We start from the raw sequence: 14179 nt of genomic DNA, 5'->3' as shown, positions 1-14179 counted from the left end.
TTTCTTGCTGGCGTTGTTGCTCCATGCCACTCGACTGATTTAAGTTGTGCTACTTACCCCTGCTGCTTCCTGTCCTCCGTTGCCCCCTCCCTCTACTGTTTTAAAAAAAAAAAATTATAGACGACCTGTCCACTTTTGTGCAACTTTTTTTGTGTTTTTGAATTTATCAAACCAACATAGTGTTCATGGTGGCCAAATCTTGGAATATTACATTTTAAGAAGAGCAAAATTATTTTTTCCAATGCTTTTCTAGATTGGCATCAATCACTGGCAAAACCTAAAGTCCAGCTAACCTTTGAAAGGCGAAACCAATTGACTTTGGTAGTGCTTGTTCTTTATGAGCACTCCTTGATCAGCACTCCATGGGAGTACGTGTTGCCTTGTGTCAGCCACCCTGTGGACTTTATTTTCCACTCCCCCTCTGTCCTATTTGAGGTATGTTTTAATTTTTGTTGTGTTTTTTTTTTTATGTCTTCCCAGCAGCTCCTAAGTTCTATTGTGCGCTGCTTACCTTTTACCTCTGCCCACTTTAATTTGTATGTTGTAGTTGAATTTATTTAACAGTGGCCCCTCATCTGCAAAGTGCTACCAGGCTGCTTCTTCCCTTTTTAGGTCGAGACTAGAGCTAGCACGCATGCGCTGCTCTGCAAGACTTGTTGTGGTAGAGTAGGAACTAGAAGCCCCCCCCCACTCTCCGCCCATATTTGCCATTGGCTTGCATCATTGTCTGTCCTGAATGCTGGCTTCTGATTCGTAAATAGGCTTGTTAGTCGCTCCTTAGTACCGCCTCCTCTTCTTTTGTCACCTCCCATGGCGACTGGCCCCTTTACTTCGGTTGTTACATGTACCTGTTATTTAGACTCTGAGCACTATTTTCTTTAATGAGGTTCTCCTACTGCAGGCACAACATGCTTTGGTGCCTTCTTTACTCCCCCGTCACCCCACCCTCCCACTTGTTGTCTTTGCCTTCTTTCCCCCGCCCTGCATCCCTCCCGTTGTCAGTGCCTTCTTGCCCCACACCCGTTGTCTGTGCCTTCTCCCCACCCCCCGCCTGCCCTTCCTCCCTCCCGATGTGGTGCCTTAACCCTCCCCGACCGCCCTCCCTCCCTCATGTTGTCCGTGATGCCAACAATTTCCAATGCAATAGGTCACATGTAAAAGCAAGAAATATTGCATTGCAAATGCTTGTTTGCACTGGTATCCACTGTTTTTTTTCCCTTTACTTTTATTCACCATTCTTAAAAGCTAGAATAGTAAATAAAAATGGCTGCCGTACCTCTCGATGCACATCGGCTGCCATCTTGCAATGGATTTCCTTTAGAGAAAGCCCATTGCAAGGTTATGCATTCACACACCCGTGCCATTCAAAAAAAGCATTAGCAAAGCCAGTAGCTCGGCCCTATGGAGCAGAGGCCTATAGGTTTTACTAGTGCTTTATTGGTTTGAAGGGCAAGCACCTAGAAAGGTAATTTGTATAAAAATATATAATGTGCTTGCACTGCGTTCTCAAGACCTTAAAAACAAAAGTAATTTTCCTAGTCCCTGTTTTGGAAATAAGGATGTTTGCTAAAAAAGAATTGTAAATTGTTATGGTTTACTTGCAGGCCAGCATTGTGACAGGAGATCGTGTGTGGAGAATGCCTCTTTTTGAACACTACACTAAACAGATCACAGAGTCCCAGCTTGCAGATCTAAACAATGTTGGCAAACATAGCAGGTAATCTGATACTTATTTTGATTGTTACTTTTCCTTGTGTCTTTCCCTCAAATTGTCTACATGCGCTGATGAGCTTGCTCATCTGTGTGTTAACGTCATTTGACTCCAGACATGAAGACACAGAGCAGCATATAGGTGCAACTCCTTGGTGCTGACGTCAGTTTATTCTTCATTCAGTGTGGCTTACAGACCAAAATGAGGAGGAAGCGTGCAAAACTTGGAACCTTAATCATTCCACAATCCACCGAACGGCAAGTATGGCAGGCATTAAGAGATCTGCAGCTTGAGTATTCAAAAGAAAGAGTTATTTACTAAAGGTAAATAACTTACTCTTTGTAACTGGTACAAAATTGAAAGCAACAAGGAAACACAAACACTACTAGCCGTCCAGAAACAACAAAGGAGCGTTGATAAATATATGAGGAGATTCAGAGACCTCTGGGCAGAAAGTGACTGTGGACACCACCCCTGCGGAAATAAAACAGAAGTGCATTGCGTGGTAAGGCGTCCTCTAAAGACCTGTCAAAGGTGTCAGAGGCACCAAAGTCTGTTGACCTGTCAGCTGCAGAGTCACGCCGGTACCTACCTAAGGTGGATCCGGTATCCTACTGTAGGCGAAAAATTGAGGTTCGAGGCATATGAGATGCTGCAGTCACATTATTGCATTAGATCGCCGCCTAGTGTTTGGTCCGGATGTTGCACGTTGTTGTCTTGGAAGAGTCTTCGAGATCTCACGAGATAGGTGACTCCTCCCCTGGACTACAGTGCGCATGGACAGCTCCTCCATCGTCAGATTGTTTTTTTCCGCCATCGGGTTCGGATGTACTTCTGCGACGCCAACTTCGACTCCGAAGTTTTCAACTTTCTTCACAGCAAATCAAAGTATCTCGACGGGATTGCTCTCCGGTCGATACCCTATAACTTTACAAGACTTTATTTCTCATATTTCCATCGACGCAGGCCTCCGGGCCTATCGACGCCACTCGGGCCTCGGGCCCATGGAAAGGACCCCCTTCAAAAAATGCCCCCAGTGTGGTGCTAAATACCCACACACGGATCATCACCCGGTGTGCAACAGATGCCTATCTCCGGAGCATAAAGAAGAAGACTGCTCAGCCTGCGCACTCTTCCGTTCCAAAAAGACAATCAGGAACCGAAGGGCCCATCGACAAGCGATGCATTGACAAGCAGCAGCACCGGCACCGGACGATATCTTCGATGATCCCTCTGATGCCGAGGACTCGGACGATCTACAGCTCGTCACAGTCGAAGAATCTGACTAAGATGACCCAATCCCAGCGGGGCAGCACGTGAGTACCGATGCCCCTGTCCCAATCACCCCTCATAAGGCTCCGGTCAAGACATCGCCACAAGGCCTTCGTCACGATCGAAACATCCCTTCGGAAGCCCCAACCTCGGGCCCTGCTCCGAAGATAATAGAAAAGCCTTCCGGTAGCTCGGGACCGAGCAAACCGTATCTCCCTACACCCAAGATGCCTTCGGCGCCGAGAAAAACACATACGGCTCCGGCGCCGAAAGACTCGACTGTTCCCAAAAACGTCGAGGCGAAGCATCTCGAGTCCAAAACGGTCGATCCCAAGAAAAATATCGATCCGAAAAAGTTAATCGACCCCAAAAAGGTCACCGAGCCTAAAAAACAGATCGAACCCAAGAAAACGGTCGATCCGAAAAAGGACGTCGAAGTCAAGAAAGCTCCCGAACCGAACAAAAACAAGGTTCCCGAGCCAAACAAGCCGAAGCCTACAAATCCTTCGACTCCCAGTAAAAAACACTAAAAATCTTTGGTGCCGAAACCACCAAATACAGAGGAGGAGCTGTTTTTTCCAGATCCTGTCGATCTAAAACAGAAAAGAATCATCATAGACCCTAACACAGGTCATGTGGTGCTCCACAAGAGGAAAATTCATCCTGCCTTACCCTCTCCTATTCCTCTAAAAAGGAAGGACATTGCTACTTCTCCTATTAGGCCTGTCACCCCTCCTCCTCTCTCTCCTATTCTGCCTTATGTGCCATACACACCCCCCATGCCTCCACAGCCTGTTGGGGACCCAGATGAGGACATAGATAATGATCCACAAGACCCTTATGACGATCCTGATGACACAAATCCCAACCTGGACACATGGGGAGACCCATATTCACCAGACAATAACACACCTCTTCTAGACCCCCACACCATATCCTTCAAAACCATCCCCTCCTGACGACACCATTGCATTTCATCAGTTAGTAGACAGGGCTGCTAGTTTCCACGGGGTAGATATGCATGCTGACCCTCTGGAAGAGGATTTCTTGCTGGACACCTTCCCAACCACAGAAAGAAGTGTCCGCACTTTACCCATGCTCAAAGGGGTTTTAAAACATGCACCAGAAATATTCAAAGACCCCATTAGGGCTACAATACTCCACTCTAGACTGGAAAAGAAATATAGAGCAGCACCCTCCGACCCTACATTCATCAAGGGTCAACTACAGCTGGACTCTTTAGTAGTCGCCAATGCACGAAAAAGGGCGAACTCACAAACCACTGGCGATGCTGCACCACCAGAAAAAGAGTCCAAACTACTGGAGGCATCAGGGAAAATGGTGGCTTCCAAAGCAGCCAACACCTGGAGAATAGCTAACACACAAGCATTGTTAGCTAGATATGACAGGGCACACTATGACAAACTAGAGGAGCTGCTACAACATCTCCCTGACCTATATAAACAACAGGCAAATGATCTTATCCAAGAAGGAAAGTTCATCACTAATGCCTCGATAAAGTGTGCTCTAGATGCAGCTGACACAGCCTCTAGAACAGTCAATACAAGCGTAATGTTAAGAAGACACGCATGGCTTCGCATGTCAGGTTTCAAACCTGAGGTGCAAACCACTATTCTCAATCAACCCCTTAACCAAGATTTCCTGTTCGGGCCTGAAACAGATGTCCTTCTAGACAAAATGAAAAAGGACACTGACACCGCTAAATCTATGGGTGCACTGCAGTCTTATCAATCCAAACGTTCCTTTCGTAGATCCTCTTATAGAGGTACAGGGAGAGGGAATAATACACAAACCTCTCAACCTTTCCAAACTACCTCTCAAAACACATTTCACAAAGGCAGAGGAGGATATAGAGGAAACAATACTAAAGGCAGAGGTAGAGGTAACAACAACAACCGTACCTCCACCATCCCAAACAGTGACCTCTTACACCTGCCTCCAGACCACTTAACACCAGTCGGAGGCAGATTATCACAGTTCCTACCTGTCTGGGAATCCATCACAACAGACAGGTGGGTGAAGCAAACGATCCATTCTGGTTACTGTCTGGAACTTACATCTACCCCACCCAACATACCACCCAAACACAGACCAATGTCAGAGGAACATACCATACTATTGCAACAGGAGGTCTTAGCAATGCTACAAAAGCACGCTATAGAACCAGTTCCCCTGCAGCAACAAGGAAAGAGAGTTTACTCTCTCTAGTTCCTAATCCCCAAAAAAGACGGCTCCCTCAGGCCCATTCTCGACCTTCGTCCCCTCAATCACTATATACACTCCGATCATTTTCACATGATCACACTCCAACAAGTACTACCACTACTACAGCAAGGCGATTTTCTCGCCACGCTAGATCTGAAAGACGCATATTTTCACATACCCATTCATCCCGCACACAGGAAATACCTCAGATTTGTAGTGCAGGGACAGCACTACAAATTCAAAGTCCTACCCTTGGGGTAACAACAGCACCAAGGGTGTTCACAAAATGCTTAGCAGTAGTGGCAGCACATCTAAGGAGACAACATATTCATGTGTTTCCATATCTAGATGATTGGCTGATAAAGGCCAAATCACATCACCAATGTCTGCAGCACACTGTGACCACAATCCATCTATTACACAATCTGGGATTTTCCCTCAACTACCCAAAATCCCATCTACAACCCTCCCATATACAGCAATATCTGGGAGCAATGATAGACTCCACAGTAGCAAAGGCTTACCCAGCTCCAGCCAGGATACAGAACATTCAAGCAATGATCCAAAAATTCCAACCTCAGACTCTTTTGACAGCAAGAGTGTTTATGCAACTCATAGGCATGATGGCATCTTGCATATTCATTGTCCCACATGCTCGGCTACAAATGCGTCCCATACAAGAATACCTAGCAACACAATGGAACCAGGCTCAAGGGAAACTAAAGGACCTAGTGTTGGTAGACAGTCGTACCCATCGCTCTCTGCAGTGGTGGAACACACAAAACCTTTCCAAAGGACGACTGTTCCAAGAGCCAGTTCCACAGGTGGTGTTGACAACGGACGCATCACTCACAGGGTGGGGAGCCCATCTACTTCAACATACAGTGCAAGGTCTATGGACACCGCACCAAAAAATACACCACATAAACTACCTAGAATTACTGGCAATCTTTCAAGCAATGAAGGCCTTTCAAAAACACATAGCCAACAAAACTGTCCTAGTCCGGACGGACAATATGACAGCAATGTTCTACATACAGAAACAGGGGGGGACACACTCTCTGCAGCTTTCACGCCTAGCGCAAAGGATATGGAGATGGGCCATTCCACAAAACATCCATCTTCTAGCAGAACATCTCCCAGGAGTGAACAACCAGATTGCAGACCTATTGAGCAGACACAGTCAACAGATCCACGAATGGGAACTTCACCCAGAAGTCCTACTCCCGTTCTTTCAAGCATGGGGACACCCAGACATAGATCTGTTCGCCACAAAAGAAAACGCAAAATGCCCATCCTTCGCCACCAGGTTCCCACACCCGCAGTCGAAGGGCAATACGATATGGATGAACTGGTCAGGCAGATTTGCATACACTTTTCCGCCAACCCCACTCATTCCATTAGTGGTACGCAAACTAAAGCAACAAACACTTACGATGATCCTGGTTGCTCCCACATGGGCACGACAACCATGGTACACAACACTCCTAGAACTCTCGGTCGTCCCTCATCAACGACTACACCTCTCTCCAAAACAACTCGCACAGAACCATGGAGAGATACAACACCCAGACCCCAATCAAATGAACCTAGCAATCTGGCTCCTCAAGTCTTAGAGTTCGGATACCTTAACCTGCCTCCTGATTGTATGAATATCATCAAAGAGGCAAGACGTCCCACTACCAGGGCCTGTTACGCAAACAAATGGAAAAGATTTACTGCCAAAATAATCAAATCAATCCACTAGACGCTTCTGTCCAAAACATAATTTGTTATCTGCTACACTTACAAAGATGTAATCTAGCATATTCATCTATAAGATTACACCTAGCTGCTATTGCAGCACACCTCCAGAACAGACAACACGTGTCTCTCTTCCGCATACCACCTATTAAGGCGTTTATGGAAGGGCTCAAAAGAGTAATCCCTCCAAGAGCTCCACCTTCCCCAGTCTGGAATCTTAACATTGTACTTACTAGACTTATGGGTCCACCCTTTGAGCCTCTACATTCTTGCGAATTACAGTTCCTAACATGGAAGGTGGCATTTCTAATAGCAATTACTTCACTCAGAAGAGTAAGTGAATTGCAGGCACTAACAATTCAAGAACCTTTCATGCAAATACACCAAAATAAGGTAGTTCTCAGAACAAACCCTAAATTCCTACCAAAGGTCATAACTAGTTTTCACATTAACCAATCAATTGAGTTACCTGTCTTTTTTCAAAAACCACAGTCAGTAGCTGAAAGGGCACTCCACACACTGGATGTCAGAAGGGCTCTACTCTACTACATAGACAGAACTAAACCATTTAGAAAGACAACACAGTTGTTTGTGTCTTTCTGTCAACCTCATAAGGGTAACCCTATCTCAAAGGCAGGGATAGCCAGATGGATAGTTAAGTGCATTAAAATATGTTATCAAAAAGCTAAACGCACATCAACTATTCCCCCAAGAGCACATTCCACGCGCAAAATGGGGGCATCCATGGCTTTTCTAGGGAATATCCCCTTAGAACACATTTGTAAGGCAGCTACATGGTCTACCATGCATACCTTCACTAAACACTATTGTGTTAATGTGCAAGCCAAACAACAAGCTTCTGTAGGTCAGGCTGTCCGTAAAACACTTTTCCAAACTACTGCAGCTGCCACCGGTAACCACCACTAGAGGAGGAACTGCTATACAGTCTATGCAATAATGTGACTGCAGCAGCTCATATGCCTCGAACGGTAAATGCTACTTACCAGTATGCATCTGTTCTTGGCATGTAGAGCTGCTGCAGTCACATGCCCACCCTCCTCCCTGGTGCCGGGCACACTTGCAGTACTATCTTACTTAGATACATTTACATGGACACCTTTCTTTTCTATTACTATCCTCCATCTTTGCCACAATGGCGAAAAAACAATCTGACGATGGAGGAGCTGTCCATGCGCACTGTAGTCCAGGGGAGGAGTCACCTATCTCGTGAGATCTCGAAGACTCTTCCAAGACAACAACGTGCAACATCCGGACCCAACACTAGGCGGCGATCTAATGCAATAATGTGACTGCAGCAGCTCTACATGCCAAGAACAGATGCATACTGGTAAGTAGCATTTACCTTACAGACTACTCTGCCAAACGGATATGTAATACTGGCAGTGGGTGATCTGGTGTTAGTATTCTATAATATATTGGACAATGCTTTAAAGTAACAATCATCAATATTGTTAGTAAGGTCTGTGCTGCTATTGGGGGTTCGATGCTGGTTGGATTTTCTCACCTCTTACGAATTTAGGCGCTCTAGGAAAGGGGGCCACGTGACTGGATATGGAATGTATTTCTGTATAATACGCATATTTATGCACTCAGTCTTCTGGTAGATATGAGTCTTTCCATTATTACAGAGCACATACTGAATACACCTATGAAGTAGTGACGGTCTGATCATTCCCTTTCCCTCCTTAGTGTGCAAACCAAAGTTTTGGCTAACACGCTCACTACCAGATGTTTTCCCCCCATGTCCTCCATAGTCTACCCTGACCAGACGATATTTGTGGCCATGCCCCATCTCTATAAATGTCAAGCCAGGAAAAAATCCTGGACATCACACTGGCAATATGATCCCTTGACGTTGATAAATAATTTGATTATATTTAAGATTGCTTCTTATTCATATTGCTACAGACGAGTGACTTTAGGTCTGTTTTCATACCCTAGCTTGCTATCCTGTTTACAACCCTTTGCAGCTGTAAAGGTTAATGGAGTCGGTAAGGTAAATAGAATTGTGTCCGACAAGTACAAAGGAGAAACGAGACAGGGCATACCTCTTTCTTCAGTGCCATTACCTTAGCAACAGAACCCCTGGTGTGCTTGATCAGACAGGGCCAATTGATCAGGTGATTCTAGTGAAGTGATAGCAATAAGGACCCTTTCTCCTTACATGTGGACAACATTCTCATATTTTTTTCAGGTCTTTGGTTCATAGTGCTCAGAGTATTGTATATATTTAAGGTGTTTGGAATGCCCTTCAGGGTCACTATTAATGGGTCAATGTTGTCTTTATTCCCAGTACAACACTTGGGCTACTTGTGAGATACCATCTCATCATCGGAGGTGCTGTGGCTGTGAAATTTGCTGCAACCCTGGAATAATTTCAGACATACAATCTTTTGGTGCTCATCAATAAATTGCTTTACGATGCCACATACTCTGGTCCAAACTACTCTTATGCCTGCTTAATGGGGCATCCTGTTTAAAGTTATATCTGTTAGAATTTCTATTCTGTACATTCTGCCACGCACCCCTTACTGAATCTTCAAGACACATTCATCCTGTATTGAGAACTCTAATCTGAATCCCAAAGAACCTACAATGTTATTGATCATGATGCACCGTTAGATATAAGGGGAGAAGATCTCACTGCCTTAAGTTTGGGGTTACCTATAGGCGGCTTCCTTGTAACTGTGTGAGCGAACTACCCTTTGGAGGAACCATCTACAGATAAGTTATTCAAGGGAGGTAAAATATGTTTGCTTTTTTATTTAATTTATAGAGGGAAGAGAAGTGACACTTTGCCTCATATGGGTATCGCAGTGATTAAGGTGTGGGGAGCAGAAACAAACTCAATGAAATAAAGGTCATTATTATTACAAAAAAACTTGAGAAGGGACCATGCTCAGGGATGTCTGAAATGTGGAAGGTGTCAGACCCTGTTGAAGAGGCCATGTGGCAGACAGAGACTACCGGGTGGTAACTGATAACAGTTTGAGACCTGGTGTCCTACCGTGGCTGTGCAAACTGGGTCAAAGACAATACTTTCTGCCTTTTACTCACAGGGTAGCAATGGCGAGCAGTCCAAGGCTTCTCGGTGGGGGGGGGGGGGGTAGTAAATGGGGTGGGAGCTTAGAACTCTACAATAAACCTGCAGACACAATAATTTGAACATCCAGTCCAGTGCTTGTCTATCTGTAAATTAAAGTACATTAATTACACAGCCAAACTAAGTACTGCACAATCCAATCATGAATACACAGTTTAATCCCTGGTCATTTTCTTCAGATAACGTTACACTGACCACTTTCCCCACCTAGGCGATTCTAGGCACTATAGTCCCCAGTACTAGTGGCAGAGGAACAAATTAGGCAGAGGTGCAGATTATCACAGTCACTCCATGTCAGGGTTAAGAACGTAACAGTCACCTGATCATACCCTTGGTTTCTCCAGTATTGAATCTTTCATAGATTCACATGCTTGTATCTTCCCCGTCGTCCTGGTGGGAGTCTTGCGGTAGTTAGAAAAGCAGTACTATAAAAGTACATTAGAAACCATCAAAAAGAAAGGAAAACATCAGAGACGAGCCCTAGACCTCAACTCCCCAGCAGAGCTACCATACCTCAGATTTCTAACCGCATGTCGTGTGTAAGGGAGTCTCCCTGAGCTCTGCTCAGTGTGTCAGTGAGTGAACTTTTGACCCTGCTAGAATTTATCTCAAGGTACTGTTTTTCTACCTTCTTTGCATCTAAAATGTCATAGGGATCTAGAAGAGGCTTTTTAGACCCTGCAGATCTTGTGGTAAGGCAAGACTTTTGTCTGAGGACCCCCACAAAGACTGACTCTAGTGTCTTTATCCCAAACATACAGCCAAGGACTGTAAATACTGCAGAACCTTTTCAGCCACATCTCTGAAGGATAGGGAGGCCAGATTGTTGTTATGGCTCCAAAAGAAAAAATCTAGATTGGATTCTGGATCTGATGTTGAAGAAAGTCCTGGGCCATCCTCAGTCGATAGGAAACGTAAAAATGAGGGCTCTACCTCATTAAAGGCTGATGCTAAGAAAATGAAGGCAGATAAATCCTCCTCTGATGAAAAAGCAGCCCGGAAACAAAGAGACTCTGGTCTAAAAAAAAAGTCTTCTGCTGCTTCTCTGCCAGTCACACTTCTAAAACAGGCTTCGTCGACGAACAAAGCTCCGTCGATGGACCCATCATCGAGAACGACAGCCAAATCTCCATCGACGTCTGTAGCGACGAGCGTGTCCACGACGGCTGTGGTGACGGCCTTGTCCACGAATACTGTGACGACGATCACCTCGTCGACTGCATCGTCGATGGGCGTAACGACGACTACTAAATCGAAGGTCACGTCTACGGCTCCGACGACGGGAACACCATCGACAACGTCTATGGCTCCGTCGACGGGCACTCCGCCGACAACCGTGTTTAAATCCCCTTCTAGACTGCCGATATCGAAGACGATCACTTTCAGATGTCTCCCATCATCGATCGTGTCATTGTCCGAACAAAAAACAGGTCATTAAAAGTCTCCAGGTTTGATATCTCTCTCCAAGATATCACCTCTGCCGCCCTCTCACTTTCTTGATACGGAGGAATCGGGGAATGAAAGTTTGTTCGGTCCAGCTTACAGCCCATCACAGCTCATGGTTAAATGTCAGGACATGGATGAGGAAGAGGAGACACATATGCAGGACATGTCAGATTATATGGCAAGGGATTACTCCTTCACGGATCGTCCACGGGCGCAACAATACTACTGTTTTCCAGGAACACTATCCATATGAAGCTTACAAGAAGCAACCGGAGGTACGAAGAGATTCCATGCTGGTGCCAACTTCCCTGCTCACCGACCTTAGGCACATTCTCCATTGCTCCATGATTATTTCAAACGATTTCCGGACTCTCACGCTCCAGTTTCCGGGTATTCAAGAGGACCGGATATTCAAGTTCTTTCGCCACCACCTGTGGTTACTCCACCGCCTGCTTCTCAAGAAGAGACACAGCACTTTGGTGCATTACAATACAAGATGACTACATCGAGAGTGAAGCAGACGATCAGCATGAGCTCATTTAGGATCCAAACTTAGTTGGCCGAGAGTAGGATAATTATATTGCTCCATCTTCACCATCGCCATTCCCTCCTCCAGCGAGTTTACCTCCGGGAGATATTGGAGGCTTCCATGAGTTACTGGAAAGGGCCTTCAAAAGATTTGATTTGCCTTTGCCTGTAGTGCAAACCGAATGCTTCCTCTATGATTTTAAGGATCCAGCAAACATATCGGTACAATCCATACCAATTGTGGATTATATATGGAACGAAGGTTTGAAGCTTGTGAAGAATCCGGCTGCAGTTCCGGCTGTAGTACCGAGGATGTAAAAGAAATACAAAGCACCCGATTCGGCTCCTGTGTGTTTGATTGGGCATCCTCAACCAGATTCAGAAATAATGCAAGCTGCACAAAGGCGCTCCAGGAGTCTGCAATCTTCTTGTTCGGTGCCTCCAGACAGAGAGGGTAACTGGCTAGACAGCATCGGCAGACGCTTTGCTACTATGGCTGCTACTTCCATCAAGGTCTTCAACGCCTTAGCGATCTTGGGGCGGTACGACTGCCAATTGTGGTTGGATCTTGCACCTCTTCTTGAACATCTCCTGCAGGAAGGTACTGGAGCTTCTTCTGAAGTCATTGATTCAGCAATGGATCTGTCTTCGAATGTTTTCAGACAAATGGCAAGAGCTGCTGTTCTCCGTAGGCATGGCTGGCTGAGGGCGACGTCCTTCCGCCCTGAAGTTTAATCAAAGATTTTAGATATGCCCTTCGATGGGGAAAACCTATTTGGAAAACATGTTGATGAGGAGTTACAGGGTATCAAGAAGGATACAGAGATACGCTGCAGGAAAGGCGTTTTCAGTCGTTTCGTGGAGGAGGAGAAGGACAGTTTTAACTAAGATCGTCCTATCAATCATACAGATTTCAGCCGTATTCCTAATAGTATTACAGACCGCAATATGGAGGACAACAGCAACAGCATTTTCGTGCTTCTAATGCATCGTACAATCGGCTAGATGCAAGCCTTCGGCACGAGGTAAATCACAAGATTCCTCTAGACGACAATGACGTTTTCCGTCCACTGGCCACCTCTTCTCGACATCAGCCTCAGCAGTTTCATCATCTTTCTCTCTTTCTGTGCCAATGGGAAGCCATTACAAAGGACAAATGGGTACTAGACATCATCTATCGAGGGCACACCCTAGAATTTGTTCACCAGCCCCCTCGAAATCCGCCCTCTATGAGAACGCATCAACATCTTCTTTTGTGAAAGCAAGAAATCTCGACGCTTGTTAAAAGGGGCAATAGAAAAAGTTCCTTTAAGTCAACGAGGGAAAGGCTTCTATTCCAACTTCTTCCTTATAAAGAAAAAATGCGGGAAATGGAGAAAAGTCTCGGACCTCAGACAGCTGAACAAATATATCAGAAGCAATTATTCAGAATGTTGTCCCTACAGGAGGTTCTCTTATTGGTGAACAAAGGAGGTTTTTTAGCATCCCTCGATCTCTTTGACGCATACTTCCACATTCTCATTCATGCGAAGCATCGCCAATTCCTGAGGATTGAGGTGGCTGGGTGTCACTATCAGTTCAAAGTTCTACCCTTCGGCCTTCGTTCAGCTCCCAGAGTTTTCATGAATGTATGGCTCCTGTAGCGGCTTTTCTAAGAAGGCAGGGCCACCAGGTTTATCCCTACCTTTGAGATGTCATCAGTGATGTCACTGACCAGATCATGTCATGAATGATGTAATGATGTAATATGTGATGTCATCAGCAGTGCATTGCGGGGGCGCGAGTTATAGTTAGCTAACTAACTATAACGGCCGAATTTCTCTGGTTTTGTACGAGTAAAATGTCCAACTAACTATAACGTCCCTGAAACCTATGTTTTTTTCAGTGAATTTCTAAGGTTTTTTAAATGAAAATTTCTAACTATGCCTACGGAGGTAGAACATGTGCAGAAAGAGGAAGAAAGGTGCAGAAAGAAGCAAGAGAATTGCAGAAAGAATGAGGAAGAAAAGTGCAGAAAGAAGCAAGACATATGCAGAAAGAACCAACAGAGGTGCAGAAAGAGGCCTTGTTGCAAAGTCATCCTGTGCCTGGGCACCTCCCAAATTTTTTCTGACTGGTGGTAACTGACT

At 45.3% G+C, this 14179-nt stretch overlaps 1 protein-coding gene across 1 annotated transcript in view; it reads left to right on the top strand.

The window, feature by feature from the left end:
• The window catches only part of LAP3 (leucine aminopeptidase 3), a 353892-nt gene that overhangs the window by 307707 nt on the left and 32006 nt on the right, over positions 1–14179 (top strand). Inside the window, exon 12 of the mRNA XM_085642373.1 lies at positions 1605–1717. Coding sequence (XP_085498499.1) covers positions 1605–1717 — 113 coding nt within the window. The remainder of the gene's footprint in view (positions 1–1604; positions 1718–14179) is intronic.

The sequence above is a fragment of the Triturus cristatus genome, chromosome 2_2 (assembly GCF_964204655.1).
Source record: "Triturus cristatus chromosome 2_2, aTriCri1.1, whole genome shotgun sequence".
Classification (NCBI taxonomy): domain Eukaryota; kingdom Metazoa; phylum Chordata; class Amphibia; order Caudata; family Salamandridae; genus Triturus; species Triturus cristatus.
This window is presented reverse-complemented; position numbering and strand designations above follow the sequence as displayed.